Consider the following 14,012-nt stretch of genomic DNA (forward strand, 5'->3'; position numbering starts at 1 on the left):
ACCCTTCTCCTTGGCCTTTTCCTAAGTCACATTGAATTTGTTCTCAGTGTAACCTGGATTGCATTTTGGTGCCTTTCTGTCATTGTTCCACCAATCCCTTCCCTCCTCTTAGCAGAAGGTACCAAATTTGAAGTGAAAAGTTACATTGGACTGAATGGGCAAAGACAGTGATTGTTATTAATGTTGTTAGCTGTTTCTGACCACATTTCAAAAGACAGGGTTCTGTAGGCTATGAGAGTGCTTTTTTTTTTTTTTTTTTTTTTTGCACCATTTTCTCAGATCCACGTCTTCTAAAAAGCAAATGCATCTTTGCATCTTCCTGGGTTTGCTCAAATGCAGACCTCTGGAAGAGACTCTTTGGAAAGATCATCATTTGCTTTCTCTTATCACATACCCCGAGGACGCTGCTCACAGGCAGCCATATTGTCACGCCTCCTGAACACCTATCTGTGGTTGTCTATTGAGAGACAGAGGGAGGGAGAGTCTCCTGTGATTACTTCCCCAGATCATTAAACAAATCTTTCTGGTTGTTTTTTTCTGGAGAACTTTTCTCAGATTCTTAAGGGGAGTACAGAGACCCCAAAGGTTAAGAACTGCTGGTCTCCCCCAACTTGCATTCCTCCACGCTCCTGGCCATCCTTGCCACCGACACTAAGGGAATTTCAAAAGGTTATTCAAATAAGAGGCTCAAAACTGGTGAGAAGTTGGGCAAGTGAACGGAGGCCTGAAGGGCCAAAACTCTGCCACACTGAAGGCCAAGAGACAGGGCACTTCAGTAGATTTCTCTTGAGTGCCAGGATGCCTTAGAGGACTTTTCGGAAAAGGCAGCGTCAAAAAGGGTAGCCGTGCCCTGATTAAGAGGACAAAACACTGCAAGCCTGTTGATCAGAAAAGAGAATTTGAGTAGAGGCAAGATATAGAAAAAGAAAATGTGGGCGGGAGTCTAGTAAGGGAACGGCTAGAGTGCAGAGGATGGCGGCCGATTCTTTTCCATCTCACCTGAGCCTGAAGCAATGAAGAGACTTAAAGACTTTTAGTCCAAAAACCAACCAACCAAACAAACAAAAACAAAACTCAGACTATTACAGGGGCCCAAAGGTAGAATAATGCATCCAAGGAAGACCTTTAAGATGAGAACATCTACTTAAGATGGGTGAGGTGGAGACAGGAATTAACTCAGGGAGTCTACTGACAAAAAGCCCTTTCTGTATCTGAGTGCAGAAAAAAAGCGCATGGTTTAGCAGATATAGATGGTCAGGGCACCTTGTACTCCCCAGAGAAGGCATCCACCCATTATATATACAATCCTAGCCCCAACCAAAACAAGCAGGCTTTTCACTCAGCAAGAGGTCTGAGACCCACCCCATCAATTTCATGTAAATTACTGGCCTCATTGCCCCCAGCTGAGCTGCTCGCCAGGAAAACAGTAGCTCCTTCATTACACAGATGCAGACACTCAGTCAAATAAATGAAAATAGCCCTGCCCACAGCCCCTTATTCAGGGTAATGCTGCAGACTGTGGGCCTTTCAGGTAAATGGCTGTGTCACCGCCCACCAGAACAGATCTTCAGTTTTGGGTACCTGAAGTTGCTTATTTTTCTTTGGTCTCTACAGGCTCAGTGAGGCTCTCATAGTAAACATGGAAAAGGTTCAAAGTAAAGAAATCCTTTCCTATGGCTTATGGCACTTATTCTGCAAGTGGGCCTGCCACATCAGCATCCTGGGGTACTTGTTACAAGTTCAGATTCTCAGACCCCACCCCAACCTACTGAATCAGATACTCAAGGGGTACAGCCCAGCAATCTGTGTTTTAACAAGCCCTCCAGATGAATCCAATGCTCACTAAAATTTTAAGAATGACTTTAGGGCTTCCCTGGTGGCGCAGTAGTTGAGAGTCCGCCTGCCGATGCAGGGGACGCGGGTTTGTGCCCCGGTCCGGGAAGATCCCACATGCCATGGAGCGGCTAGGCCTGTGAGCCATGGCCACTGAGCCTGCGCGTCCGGAACCTGTGCTCCGCAACGGGAGAGGCCACAGCAGTGAGAGGCCCGCATACCGCAAAAAAAAAAAAAAAAAAAAAAAGAATGACTTTAAATCAGATTAGATTGAAGGGACAGTTTAATTAATTCAATCCAAATTTAATTATACTAGAGAATGGTAGATGTCTTCAGGGCCAACTGCTAAACTCTGATGCCTTGTAAGCATTAGAGAAAAGGCACCCCTTCTGGGCAGGTTCAGCAGGTGCTGTCGGCTTAGGGCTGAATTTTAGCTCCATTGACCTCCTGGACTGTGTGTTCCTACAGTGCCCAAACTGGACACCCTTACGCACTGGCAGCCCTGGATGATCTCTTTCTCCCTGATTAGACTCACCACCTCCAGTGCTTAATTAAGAGTTAAAAAAAAAAAAAAAAAAAAAAGACACTGTAGGTGATGGTGATCATTTATTGCCCAAGGATTAATTTTGTATCTTTTCTGAATTTCAGCATTTGACTGTCACATAACTATTTCCCAAAACAGATTTTATTCTGCTCTTGTACATTGTAAAGTATAACCATTTCCACTGCTGGAGGAATTGAGTTTGTCTTTCAAAGCCTCAATTGGTCTTTATCCATGAGCCTTGGGTGTCTCCTGCATGACTGCAACACTAAGCAGAAGAAACAACTGCACATTTCATTTCAGAAGATGGGGTGAAAGGGGAGGTGGATAAAAATAGGCAGCCCAGCTTCACCAAAGCATGGTTTTGCTTCACAAATCTGACAGTATTTTGAGAGAGGAACACAGAGGGTTTCCCAAGGGAGACTGTGATTGAGTGGAACCTCATGAATCCTGACCCTTCTAAAAAAGTAGAAGGGGTAGCTCTGGCTAGTATAGATGAAACTCCCTCATGAAAGTGACATAGAAATCATTCTGGAGTCCTTAGAGCAGCCAAACAATGAGAGAAGCAAGCTCAAGGTGGGGAAAGAAGCCAGCTTAGGGACTAGCATTAGCTGACTGAGTTCACCAAGCCAGCATTTTCCAATGGCCTCAGATTTCCTGAAACATGAACTTGAGTGCTGTGGCCCTTATGCAACATTTTATGTGTGTGTGCTTACCTTCATTTTTCTGGGGAGAGACCCATTGCTCTCCCATCACATTTTCAAAGGGATCTGTGATGCGCCCTCCTCCACCTCCCCAAATTAAGAACTGTGGGGAAAAAATCACAGCTATAGATTACAATTCTAGATCTTAGTGGTCTGAATTACATGGAAAGGGTATGCACCAAGCCTTGAGGATTAGCTACTTTCACTACAAGAACGTAAACTATTTATGACAAGCATCTATTGAATTTATAACCATTTTAAAGAGTTTAAAAAAAAGCACTTCCCAAAGCATGGCCACCATTCTGCTGGAGTCAAAGGTGTATCAAACCTAATTCATGATTGCTGGAGCTTCCTCTGACCAACCACTTGTTTAAGACTTCCATTTTGACTTAGAGAAAAAAAAAAAAATTTTACTTCTGTGTAGGCTGAGGAGCCTGGAAATGGAGACAAAACATTTGTAGAAGGAAATAAAATATAATGTGCCATTGGACAGGTCACTGAATTAGGGTATATGACACTTTATTAAAATTGTCGCTGCTGCAGCTGTGCAATACAATGAAGGAAAATCCCTGCTTGCAGACATTTTGCTCCATGTCATTTGCAGTTTCTCTGTACGTTCAAATGACTTCTATTCTGAAGGCTTTTCAAATATACCGTCTTGCCTCCACTTCCAGTGAAATAAACCTGCCTTCTTTAATAAAATGATTGAAAGAAAATTGCCACCAGAAACAAAGTTGAAAGACTAACAGAAGCTATCTGCAACATATGTAGCCAACAGAGGACTAATATCTACAGTATATAAATCAAAAATCCAACAACTCAATAGAAAAAAAGGTAAAGAACATGAATAGGTAAACCATGGAAGAAGAAATGCAAATGACCAATAACCTCACTACTAATCACAAGGAACGTAATGAGAACAACAAGAAGATATGATATTTGCCCATCTGATAGCCAAAGTTTTAAAGAGCAATAATAATCCAGTTTTGGATAGGTGGGAGAACACACTAACAGTTTCTGTAAAAAAAGTGATAGTGATAAGTACAAATAACCTGTGACCCAGTAATTCCACTTCTAGATATTTATTCTTGAGGAATACACATGTTCGTGAATATAAATACAAAGCTGTTCAGTGTAGTGTTGTTTATAAGAGCTAAAATCTAGTCTCCATGTAAATGTCCATTAGCAGAAATATGGTCAAGTAAACTATGATAGGCTTATACTATGAATATTGTGTGTAACAGTTAAAAAGAATAAGGTAGTTCTCTACATACTGGTATGGAAATATGTTTTTTCCATTAGTGGAAAAAGTCAGCCAGAATAGTATGTATCGTATTGTATACTATAGTATGATTCCATAAATGTGAAATTAAATGAGACTGTGTGTAATAGTAACATACACATGAATTCATAGAAAAAAATCTGGCAGTTATCTCCAGAAGGAACAGGATTGATAAGGGAAGTTAAAAGGAATTACTCGGTTTTCTCTATGTAATCCAGTACTACTTGAATTATTTCTGTGGAAAATAATTCATGCATTACTTGAGTGATTCAATACGTAAATAATAACTGAAATCTGCATTTTATAACAAAGCAGAAAATAGTTGAAGCAGACCAAGACTCATACAGAGGTATATTTTGCTTAGTTCATGGTTTAAGAAATTGAAGAAGCTTCTCAATTAACGAGTCCCCTGAATCCAGAGCTTCTTTGACAAAGCTGAGCTGGTGGTAGAGACAAGGGTTCTACCCAGGCCAATTCAGTGTGACCTCTACATGCTGGGACAGAAGTCTGGGGTCTGCTTACTCCCCTCACCTGAAGGAGGGCGAGAAAGAGAAGGACAGAAATGGCCTTGCAAGAGGGCAAAGACAGAAAATCTTGCGATGAAGAGGGCATTTATACCCCCAGATTATCAGTCACACCCTGATAGCCAAGTGTCAAAGATACTAGGATCTGCCTTCCTTATCAGAAGAAATTTGGTACTAGTTCCAATAGTCTCTTAAATCAGGGAGTTAGGCCAGTGTTATTTAAGAACACTTCATTTAAGAAACTTTACTTAAGAAAAGTAAATTAGGACCTTTCAAATCTATAAAGTAAGGGGTGATTATTGATCAGTTTATTTGCAAAATAATTGACATATGATTCCTTTGAGTTTCTCTGATACACATAAGCATTTGTTTGCAGGGGGCAAAGAGATCTGAACCTAAACTGTGAGAAGTCACTCTGATCATTGAAAATCAATCAGTAATGAAGATGAATCATCTCCAAAAGTATAATCTGTCACTGTGTGTGTGTAATTGAATTTACTAAAAAATTGATTCATGTATAGATTTTGAGGTAATATACTTTGCTGAAGCAAGACATAATGCATTCTACCAGGTAACCTGAATAGGAACATTTTCACTTGATTAGGCTTTCCATAAATTATTGAGGAATATTGAAAATGTTGACATCATTTCCATAAGCGTGTATGGTATGCGGGGATAGTTCAGGATTTAGACAAAAGTATTGGGTTGGCCTAAACGTTCATTTGGGTTTTTCCATAACATCTTATGGAAAAACCCAAATGAACGTTTAGGCCAGCCCAATATTTTCCTTCAGCATTGGCTGGGACCAAATTATCATCATCTTTTAGAGAACTACTAGAAATGTTCTTTGGTTTTTTTTGTTTTTGTTTTTGTTTTTTGGCCATGCTGCTCGGCTTGCAGGATCTGTTTCCTGACCAGGGATTGAACCCAGGCCACGGCAGTGAAAGCACTGAATCCTAACCATTAGTCCACAAGGGAACTCCCTAGAAATGTTCATTCTTATGTGGTCTAATTGAGAGATTTTTTTTTCTTTTAGATGAAATTTTCTGCAACTTTGTTTCTTAACTCTTCATTTTAAGAAAAAAGGGATCGTGTTTCTAGAATAGGCAAAAATTCTAGAAAAGTATATCTTCTTACCTATTTGCAAATTGGTGGTATCCATCTTCTAATGACCCCAAATAATTGATTTTAAAATAATGTTCTTTTTCTTTCTTACAGAAGTAATGCATATTTGATGTAGAAAACTTAGAAAATATAGATAAACAAAAAGGAGAAAATGAAAGTTACCTATAATTCCAACTCCTCAAAACAATCACTGTTAACATTTTGAAGTGTACCCTTTCAAAAGTCTTTTTTAAATGTATATAATGCTTTTCTGGTAAAAAATGATTTCTTTTACCTCCAATTTTTTATTTAACAATATACCAAGGACATTTCTCTATAGTGTTAAATATCCTTCTGCATCATTTTTAACCGCTGCATAATACCATCAGGCCCCTGAGTTGTTTTCAGTTTTTCACTATTATGAACAAGATAATAATGAGTATCTTTGTTATTAAGTCTTTCTTCACATCCATAAAAATTGAGATATCTTTGAAAGCCCATAGTCGCACAGTTTAAGCCCCTCTCTTAACATTGAGCTAATTAAAGATAAAGAATGATTTCCTTTGAGATTCACTAGAGCAAAGAAATGAAACCGCCTTTGTTTTTGTTTTCAAAATTACTGGCATGCCAGCGAGGGGGGAAATAAAGTGTCTAATGAACATATGTATGAAGAAATTTCTTTAAATTTTAAACTTTTAACTTAAAATGACCTAAGTATTCATTCCAGGTGTATTTGTGTTTAAGAAATTTTGATAACCAGCCGTTGAAATTAAAGTGATTGTATTGAAAGTATGTTATTATTGTTAACTAAGACGCATTTGTTCTAATCACAAAGCAGCATCTCTTTACTGCTTTCCATTTACCTTGATTTTCTAAAAGAAAAGCATGCTCTTTGCTTGGCCAGACTGTTGCTTAGCTTTCTTGATACTTACATTGCTTGTGGACAGCATTTTTGATTAACGGTTTTGGGGTGTGGAGGGGGACCATAAGCTAAATAAAATAGCCCAGGTGTGGATTTAGAGCTGCCCTCCATCTTGGCCGCAAGACTACACTGAATTAATTCATAAACTTCTGGCACGTCTACCCTTTAGAATTGAAGAGACTCTCACATGACACACATGGATTGATATAAAAAGACACCGGACCACATCATGCAGAAACGACTTAAGGAAAAATTCCAGCTGCAAATAACCCGCTCTACATCCCCACCAAGCTAACTAGTGACCAAGGCAGTAGCTTGATTAACCAGTTGTTGTGCAGGTACCATTCATTGTAAAGAGTCATGAAGTTAAATTCTGCCGTGAGAGTCTCAGAAGAATGCCCATCTGGGGAAATTGCAAATAAAATGTTGTAAAATAGCCAAGGAGTGGAGTGGGGAGTGGAGGATAAAGCAACAGAAGTATTTAATGTGAGACTAATTGTTATTTTTATGTTTCACCTATTGAAGATAACAGATTCTTTGTTGAAGTTTTTTATCAGTTGGATTTAGACCAGGCTTCTCAACCTTGGCACCACTGACATTTTGGACCAAATCATTCTTTGCTGGGGAGGCGGGGAGGACTGTGCACTATGGGATGTGCCACAGCATCCCTGGCCTCTACCCACTACATGCCAGTAGCACCTCCACCCCAGTTGTGACAACCAAAAATGTCACAAAACTGTCCCCTGTTGAGAACCACTGGATTAAGAAATTATCATTCTGAAATACTGAAAAAGTGAAGACTCAGGCCAAACATCATAACATCATGTGCCATTTTATTTAGAGATCAGTGTGGGTGGAAGTAGTGCCAGCCATCTTTGTGCTATTATGCTAGACTTGAAGTTCAGTGCAGACCTGTACTCTCTGACGCCATGTATTCTGTGCAAAAATACCTCTCTGTGTGAGCATTGCACCAAATCTCACTGGTAGCAGTGAGCATCATTTCTCTGCCCTCTATGTCATGTCTCTTACAATAGCAATGAAAGTGTCCTTTCTGTTGTTGAATGCATTGTTGTAAAGAATCTCCAAATCTATTTTGAAAGGTATATGGAAGGTAAGTATTAGACCACACAAACCTGACCCTTTCCCTTAAAGGGATCTTCTAACCATGCTTTTAGGAGATCTCAGGCTACAGCCCTATCCACGAGCTAATACTTTCTACCCACCTAGCTCACTTTACAAGAATCACCCCTAAATAATTTCCACTCTTTTCAGTTCTAAGACTATTTTGACTTAACTTCCTTGTATTCACTCCCCCTTTGGCTGGTTTAGCTAACTTTATGATTGACTCTTCATAAAGTTAGTGAGTTCCCTGCTTTTTACTCCTCTCTTTGGCTTCTGCTAAGCTGCCATCTTCCCCTGAAGTCTCCCCCATTGAAAGTTTGCATTTAATAATGGAAGTTGCCAACATCTTGACCTTCTTTCAGATATGACAATGGATGATGTTCGGGAATACGAGAAAAACATGCATGAACAAACCAACATAAAAGTTTGCAATCAGCATTCCTCCACTGTGGATGACATAGAGAGCCAGGCCCAAACAAGTGTATGTAGAATTTTTAAAACATGTTGCCCACCCTTTACCAAACGTACACATAAACTGATCTTTGAAAAGACTTCAAATGCATCAATTCTCAAAACTCCACAAAAAAGCGTCGTCGCCCAGAGGCTGTTGGTGAAGAACCTAAGCTGGGTCTTAATTGGACAGTGTTACCTCTTGCTTCCAGACATTTCCATTCTTTAACGCCGCTTGACTCGGGTTATTTCGGTCATAAAACCAAGAGCATGTAGAGTGGAAACATTGTGTGGCCTGCAGCACAAAAGAACAGAGGGGTAAAAACAGACGTCATAAGAACGCTAGACCATCAATGCCAGTAACTTTTAAAGACAGTCATTCATTTAAGTCATTCATTCTGGCTCATCTCGTATTTTAGGTTTCTTTACATTTGCTTTGAAATGCTTTCTAGGGCTCTTTATGGCTGTCTTACCCAATCACTTCCTTTTTACTTAGGTTCATGTCCAGATGGGGCTGCCATCTATGCATACATACTGGCTGAGCAGTGAAGGTGTGGTGAGCTAGATCTAGCCCGGGACTTAAGCATGAGAGAACCTGAGGTTACTTAATGGCACATTGGTGATTGAGAGCTGACCGTACGGTGTATGCCAGCATCTTAAATATAGTTCTATCTCAATCATTCGTGCTAATGAAGAGGAGTGACAGATAACAAAGAAAAATGTAATCGCCAAGTCATTTAAATGTATCTTTGGCCAGAGCTGTGATCTCTTTGGATGCCAGCTTGAGCCCACATGTCTGCTAGCCCCAGAATAATACACGTTAGATATTTAAGAAATTGACAGTGTAGTTATAGAAAATTGACAGATGGCTATTGTTGTAAATGCTTTAGATATGCAAAGACCTTTGGTTGCACTTTGGAAATTTCTAGTGAACTTTTGAGGGCATGTCTTTGGAATGTGCCCTGTAAGACCTATGCGCTGCTATTGGATGCATGTGACTGCCCTTGAGGTTGAAATGGCCCTAACTCTTCCTCCCCATTTTGGATGCAGTGATTGGATTTGCAGAAAGCTCTTTGGATCAGGAGGTGTTCCTCTGTAGGCACCGACCAGTTCCTATAGGACTTCGCCCTTCCTCTCTCCCTATTCTAAAGTTAGAAGTGCCCATTAAGGAAACTGTCCTTGAATTTCTATCACTTTCAATTACCTTTTCTTTAGGAATGTTAGACACCTGTTCCCTCTCAGCTGCTCTCTGAAAGCCACTCACTATATATAAGCACCACAAGACAAAGGAAGCCAGAGGAAAGGGGAAGATGCCAGGTAGCCAAAGGATACTAAACAGTGCTTTCCTCATTCTAAGTTCTTACACCTTATTGAATTTGTTACAATATTGCTTCTGTTTTATGTTTTGGTTTTTTGGCCTGGAGACGTGTGGGATCTTAGTTCCCCGGCCAGGGATGGAACCCTCACCCCCTGCATTGGAAGGCGAAGCCTTAACCACTGGACGGCCAGGGAAGTTCCAACGTGGTCATCTTTAAATGCTTACCACCATTTCCCTTATTCTTTGAATTCCATCAAATTGGGGGTCATTTATTTTTCTATATTTTTCTTCTCTATCATAATGAAAAAGTTGAAATCAAGGGGCTGCTGTCCATCACGAATAAAAACTGCATGGGTGCTCAGTAAATTTAAATCACTGACCTGAGTAGACACAAACTAGATTGAAATTAGGCAAAATGAACATCCATGGCCACGGGCAATAAGGAAATAACAGTCTCCTGTTCAATTCAGTAGGTTCAATACTTTCAAGGAAGAGAACTTCTAAGAGACTCTGAACGGGAGTGTAGAATCAAAATTCTGTACTTTGGATGATTTCTGCCCCCTGCTGGATGTGTGGAGTAGAGCATTATGTTCAGCCACTTGTGTAGAAAACCTGGCTTTTCAAAGATGGTGTCATTTATTATAGCAGAAACATACTGCTGAGCTTTTGCTGAAATTCACTGAAATTTTTCTGAGTCTCAATTTGTTTTTATTTTTCCTATACTTTTTTTTTAACATCTTTATTGGAGTATAATTGCTTTACAATGGTGTGTTAGTTTCTGCTGTATAACAAAGTGAATCAGTTATACATATACATATATCCCCATATCTCTTCCCTCTTGCGCCTCCCTCCCTCCCACCCTCCCTATCCCACCCCTCTAGGTGGTCACAAAGCACCGAGCTGATCTCCCTGTGCTATGCAGCTGCTTCTCAATTTTGTTTTGAAATACCTCCTTTTAAAGAACTTAATCTTATTTCTGAGCTTGTTTAATAGTCTTAGTATTTTTTTAAAGTGGTAAGTTTACAGGTACAGTTCTTGCTATGTTCTGAATTTCATATTCTGTCAACACAGGCATAATTTATTATTTCCTTTGTAAGAACTTTTTCCTTTCAGAAAATTTTAATAATTGTTCCTAGGAAATCCTCTTAAGGATTTTGTGTTTTTTTGCACGATATTCCTGGTTTGCTCATATGTTATGATATGACTCTCTGTCTCTCTGTCTCTGTCTCTCTCTCTGTCTCTCTCTCTCTCTCTCTCTCTATATATATATATATCCTAATGATTAATACTATATTAACTCCATAGTTAGTATTTCCAAAGGGGCTTTATGTTTCATACTAGTTTATGTGGTATCAGCTAATGTGGTATCACCTACTAAGTTCATGGGATAGGCCACAAATGAAAAATGGGTCTCTGGAAGCTAAAACAGATGTAGAAATCCATGGGCAGCAGATTTCACATTTTACAATCTTTTAGGCCTTCACTGAGCTTTTTCTACTATGCCCAGTTATCTGTTTTCCCTGTTACCAGTAATAAAATTGGCAAAGGATACCAGGGATAGCCAGACTGAGAGTAATTAGTAATAGCCATAATAGTAGTAGTAATAGTAGTAGAGTTTCTAAGAATGAGAGAAGAGATACTAAGCTATATAAAGCAAACCGGCCCTAAGAAAGAAGGCATCACTGTATTGTAACACAGTGATATTCCTTCAGTGTATTATGTCTAAAATGTAGTAAGTGTATATAATACATTATTCACTCTAGTTACATTAGGGAAGGATTTACATTTAAAGGAATTTTTTTTTTTTTTTTTTTTAACTTTCTCACGTAATAACATTTCAGGTATTTGGAAAGTCTGCACCATCTGACAATGCCTGTTAAATGAGGCGTCACTGAATTTATTTCTTGAATACCAAATAATGCTCTTTTTTCTTTTAAATAAAATTCTCACCCATTATGTGATACTATCCTTTTGTTCTCTGCTCTTTTTCTTTTTATGTTTCCTTGAGAAATGGTTTTGTTTTTTTGGTTTTTTGGGGATAATTAGCAGGTTGTTGTTGTCATATCTTACTTGTTTTTTAAGAAGAAATAATTAAAACACAGTGTCTGAAAAATCTCAGGCTGGATACACAGTCAGGAAACAAGTAATCCCTAGAATACATAAAGTATATTCATTGAATAAGAGGATAGCATGTTGAAAAATTCTGATGATCTGCCTATTTACCCTATAAAGTTGAACTGATTTTTTCACGATCTAAAGTGGATAACAGTATGTATCATTTGGGGGCCGTTGATTGCTTTAATAATCTTCCCTTTATAGAAAAGATGGCCAGGTCTAATAATAGCTCTGCATACCATACCATACGCACAACACACAGACACACACAGCTCCGGTATGCTTCTGTACTCTCCTGATAAGTTTTTTTTCAGAATACTTAAAAGTACTCACTGAAAAGTGCTTTGGAAAATCTTGGATGGTTACTCATAAAGGAATTTTTTTTTCCAGAGGTCTGCCTCAGTAAAAAGAAAAAAATTCAGGGCTTAGCATTTCGAAGATAATTTGGGTTTATAATCTGGAGAGATCCCCTTATCGTAGAGTTCTGCTGGGTCCTTTAAAAACAGGCAGAGAGATGAATCCATTTGCATCTCTTCTAAATACCTGCTCATTTTTTTCTTCTTTCTGTTTTTTTCCTTTAAGACATGACAATGGATGAAGTCCGAGAATTTGAACGAGCCACTCAGGAAGCCACCAACAAGAAAATTGGCGTTTTCCCCCCTGCCATTTCTATCTCCAGCATTCCCCTGCTGCCTTCCTCAGTCCGCAGTGCCCCTTCCAGTGCTCCATCCACTCCTCTCTCCACAGATGCACCAGAATTTCTGTCAGTTCCCAAAGATCGGCCCCGGAAAAAGTCTGCCCCAGAAACTCTCACGCTTCCAGACCCTGAGAAAAAAGCCACCCTGAATTTACCTGGCATACATTCTTCAGATAAGCCATATCGGCCCAAATCAGAGTAACTTCATAAGAATATTTCATGGGGTTTTATATTTTCGGTTTGGGGTCTTGTTATTTTTTTTTTTTTGATATAGAAAAAGACTGCTTTGTCACTCAAACATGTCCCTTTGATCTCTTGAGTGTGCATGTAGTTAAGTAATTTCACATATGATCCCTTAAGTATGCCACACAGCATCATATTAGATGTAAAATGTAAGACTGGCAAAGGACAGAAGGGATCTTCTGTAGCCACAGCTGGATGCCAGGGAGGAAGCCTTGTTTATTGGGCATTTGATGAGGTTGGCATGGACTTCAAGGGTAAATAAATGAAAACTTTGCACCACTGTGTTACAAGGTGTAGTGAAATAGCGAAGTCAGTTTCCTCCCATCAAACCTGAAATTCTCAAAAATATTCTCAGGTGTAACATACCTAATTGTTAAATTTTGAACTGCTCCTTACCAATACTTGAATACCAGTAGTTACTGAGATTCCTATTTGGGTTAGTCTGACTCAGGATTTGGGGCCTAATTAACTCTTTAAATTTTTTGGAAATTTTAATTATCAACGTGTAGATGCTCCAAGTGCAATTAACGATAACTTATTTATACCTTTCACAGAATTTAATAAAGATTCCACTTGTTTCTGTCTTTTAATAACTTTCCCCTTCGTGCCCTTGTGGCCTCAGAAATCTTTAAGAATTTACATGGATGAATGTGACCATAACTGTCTGATTTGGGGATGGTTTGGTTCAGGAACCAAGAGGCCCAGGTGAGGCAAACGTCTTTTTTTTTCTACACATACCAACGAACCTTGACCTATCACCTTCCGTCATCCTTTAAGATTCTCAGAATTTGCAATTAATTGAGTAGAATTCATTGACTCTTTGCCCATTCAAAGAAGTTCAAGGATAGAGTAAGCTACCTGGACTTTAACACCGTCAGAGTTGTCTCCCATCCCCTTCCTCATTTTACTCTTAATAACACCCAGACCTCCCTGGAACGGATTGCCCATCACTAGACCTTAGAAAAGATTGTCATTCTCTTGCTCCTTCCTTGAAATCCAAATATTGGGAATGTCACAGAAGTTGAGTGAATGCAGTCAAGTGGGAGGAGAAAATGAGCAGAATGGCTGACTCCTATCTGTAGAGTAAAAAGGAAAAGTGATAAAAGATGCCCCTCTGTCTAGCTTTCTTTTCTGAGAGTATTGGTAATGCAAAATTA

At 39.2% G+C, this 14,012-nt stretch overlaps 1 protein-coding gene across 1 annotated transcript in view; it reads left to right on the forward strand.

Annotated features, from left to right (window-relative positions):
* Nucleotides 1-13,433, forward strand: part of PITPNC1 (phosphatidylinositol transfer protein cytoplasmic 1) — a 263,263-nt gene extending 249,830 nt beyond the window's left edge. Inside the window, exon 9 of the mRNA XM_081219706.1 lies at nucleotides 12,498-13,433. Within this exon, the coding sequence (XP_081075832.1) occupies nucleotides 12,498-12,814 (317 nt within the window). The 3' untranslated portion in view covers nucleotides 12,815-13,433. The remainder of the gene's footprint in view (nucleotides 1-12,497) is intronic.
* The last annotated feature ends 579 nt before the right edge of the window (nucleotides 13,434-14,012 follow it).

Source organism: Mesoplodon bidens (assembly GCF_964165515.1).
Source record: "Mesoplodon bidens genome assembly, chromosome: 19".
In the NCBI taxonomy this organism is placed as follows: Eukaryota; Metazoa; Chordata; class Mammalia; order Artiodactyla; family Ziphiidae; genus Mesoplodon; species Mesoplodon bidens.